The sequence below is a fragment of the Eimeria mitis genome, genomic scaffold, assembly GCF_000499745.2.
Source record: "Eimeria mitis Houghton genomic scaffold, Emh_scaff1331, whole genome shotgun sequence".
NCBI classification, from domain to species: Eukaryota; Apicomplexa; class Conoidasida; order Eucoccidiorida; family Eimeriidae; genus Eimeria; species Eimeria mitis.
Window position 1 is genome coordinate 3,025 of NW_013568793.1, and position 1,479 is coordinate 4,503.

Sequence of the window (1,479 nt, forward strand, 5' to 3'; positions counted from 1 at the left end):
ACAGAAACAGCAGCAGCAGCAGCAGAAACACCAGCAGCAGCAGCAGAAACAACAGCAGCAGCAGCAGAAACAGCAGCAGCAGCAGCAGAAACGGCAGCAGCAGCAGCAGCTGCAGTGACACGACGGCAGCTGCGGTGTGTGTAGATAAGCCCCCCCTCATAGCTCAAGGAGGCTCTCTCTAGGCCTGGGGAAGCAGCAGCAGCAGCAGCAGCAGCAGCAGCGACAGCAGCAGCAGCCATAGCTACAGCAGCAGCAGCAGCAGCAGCAGCAGCAGGCGGTAGGAAGAAGAGTGGCACCATGAGGATCGATGACTGCAGCGACATGCGCAGCAGCAGCGCAGCAGCAGCAACGCCGAGTCTAGAGAAGATGAACAACAACAGCAGCAGCAGCAGCAGCAGCAACAGCAGCAGCAACTGCAGCAGCAGCAACAAGAACAGCAGCAGCAGCACCATAAACTTGCAGAAGACGGTTGAGTCTCCTACAAGTGAAGACAGCAGCAGCAGCAGCAGCAGCAGCGGCAGCACGACAACGAGCAGGAGCACGAGCAGCAGCAGCACCACCACCACCACCAGCAGCAGCAGCAGCAGCAGCAGCAGCAGCAGCACGATGGAGATACATGGTTGCGGTGGCGGTGAGTGTTTAGTTTGTTACGACGATATAAATGAGGAGACATATTGTGAATATAAAAAAAAAGGAGACAGCTGCTGGCACCCCTCTCTCTTCTGCTATCCCTGCGTGCAGCAGCTGCAACAGTCACAGGTAAACATATATCCTGCTGCTGCTGCTGCTGCTGCTGCTGGTGCTGCTGATGCTGTTGATGCTGCTGGTGCTGCTGCTGGTGCTGATGCTGGTGCTGGTGCTGGTGCTGGTGGTGCTGATGCTGGTGCTGCTGCTGCTGGTGCTGCTGGTTGGGGTGGGGGGGGTGGCATGTCTTGCATGCATGCTGCTGCTGCTCCTGGTGCTGCTGCTGCCGTTGCTGCTGCTGCAGCTGTTGCTGCTGCCGTTGCTGCTTCTGCTGCTGTTGCTGCTGCCATTGCTGCTGCTGCATCTACTTGTGCTGCTGCTGCAGTCCCTCTAACTGCTGCTGCAGTTATATAAGCTATTCATTTCCCTCTGCGTGTGCTGCCCCTTCCTCTGCTGCTGCTGCTGCCCCTTCTGCTGCTGCTGCTGCTGCTGCTGCTGCCCCTTCTGCTGCTGCTGTTGCTGCTGCTGCTGCTGCTGCTGCTGCTGCAGTTCAAGCGTTACTGTGAAGGTGTGTGTAACTCAACCTGCGCGAAGGAGCAGCGGGCCCTGCTGCTGCGGGGGCCCCCCATAAACCTTCACGATAAGCATGCGTTCCCTGCTGCAGCAGAAGAAGAGATAGAGGCCCTTTGGCTCTGCAGCACCAAACAAACTGTCTCCCCTAAACTCAAGGATAGTCTTGTGGGTCTAGAGAAATGAATTTATATATATATGTATATATATATATATATATATATA

The 1,479-nt window shown here is 56.1% G+C and overlaps 1 protein-coding gene across 1 annotated transcript in view; it reads left to right on the forward strand.

Moving 5' to 3' along the window:
* Positions 1–297: 297 nt before the first annotated feature.
* EMH_0034790 (uncharacterized protein) overlaps positions 298–1,479 on the forward strand; it is a gene marked incomplete at both ends in the record, with an annotated part of 1,766 nt that continues 584 nt past the window's right edge. The window contains one exon of the mRNA XM_013494912.1: positions 298–759. Coding sequence (XP_013350366.1) covers positions 298–759 — 462 coding nt within the window. The remainder of the gene's footprint in view (positions 760–1,479) is intronic.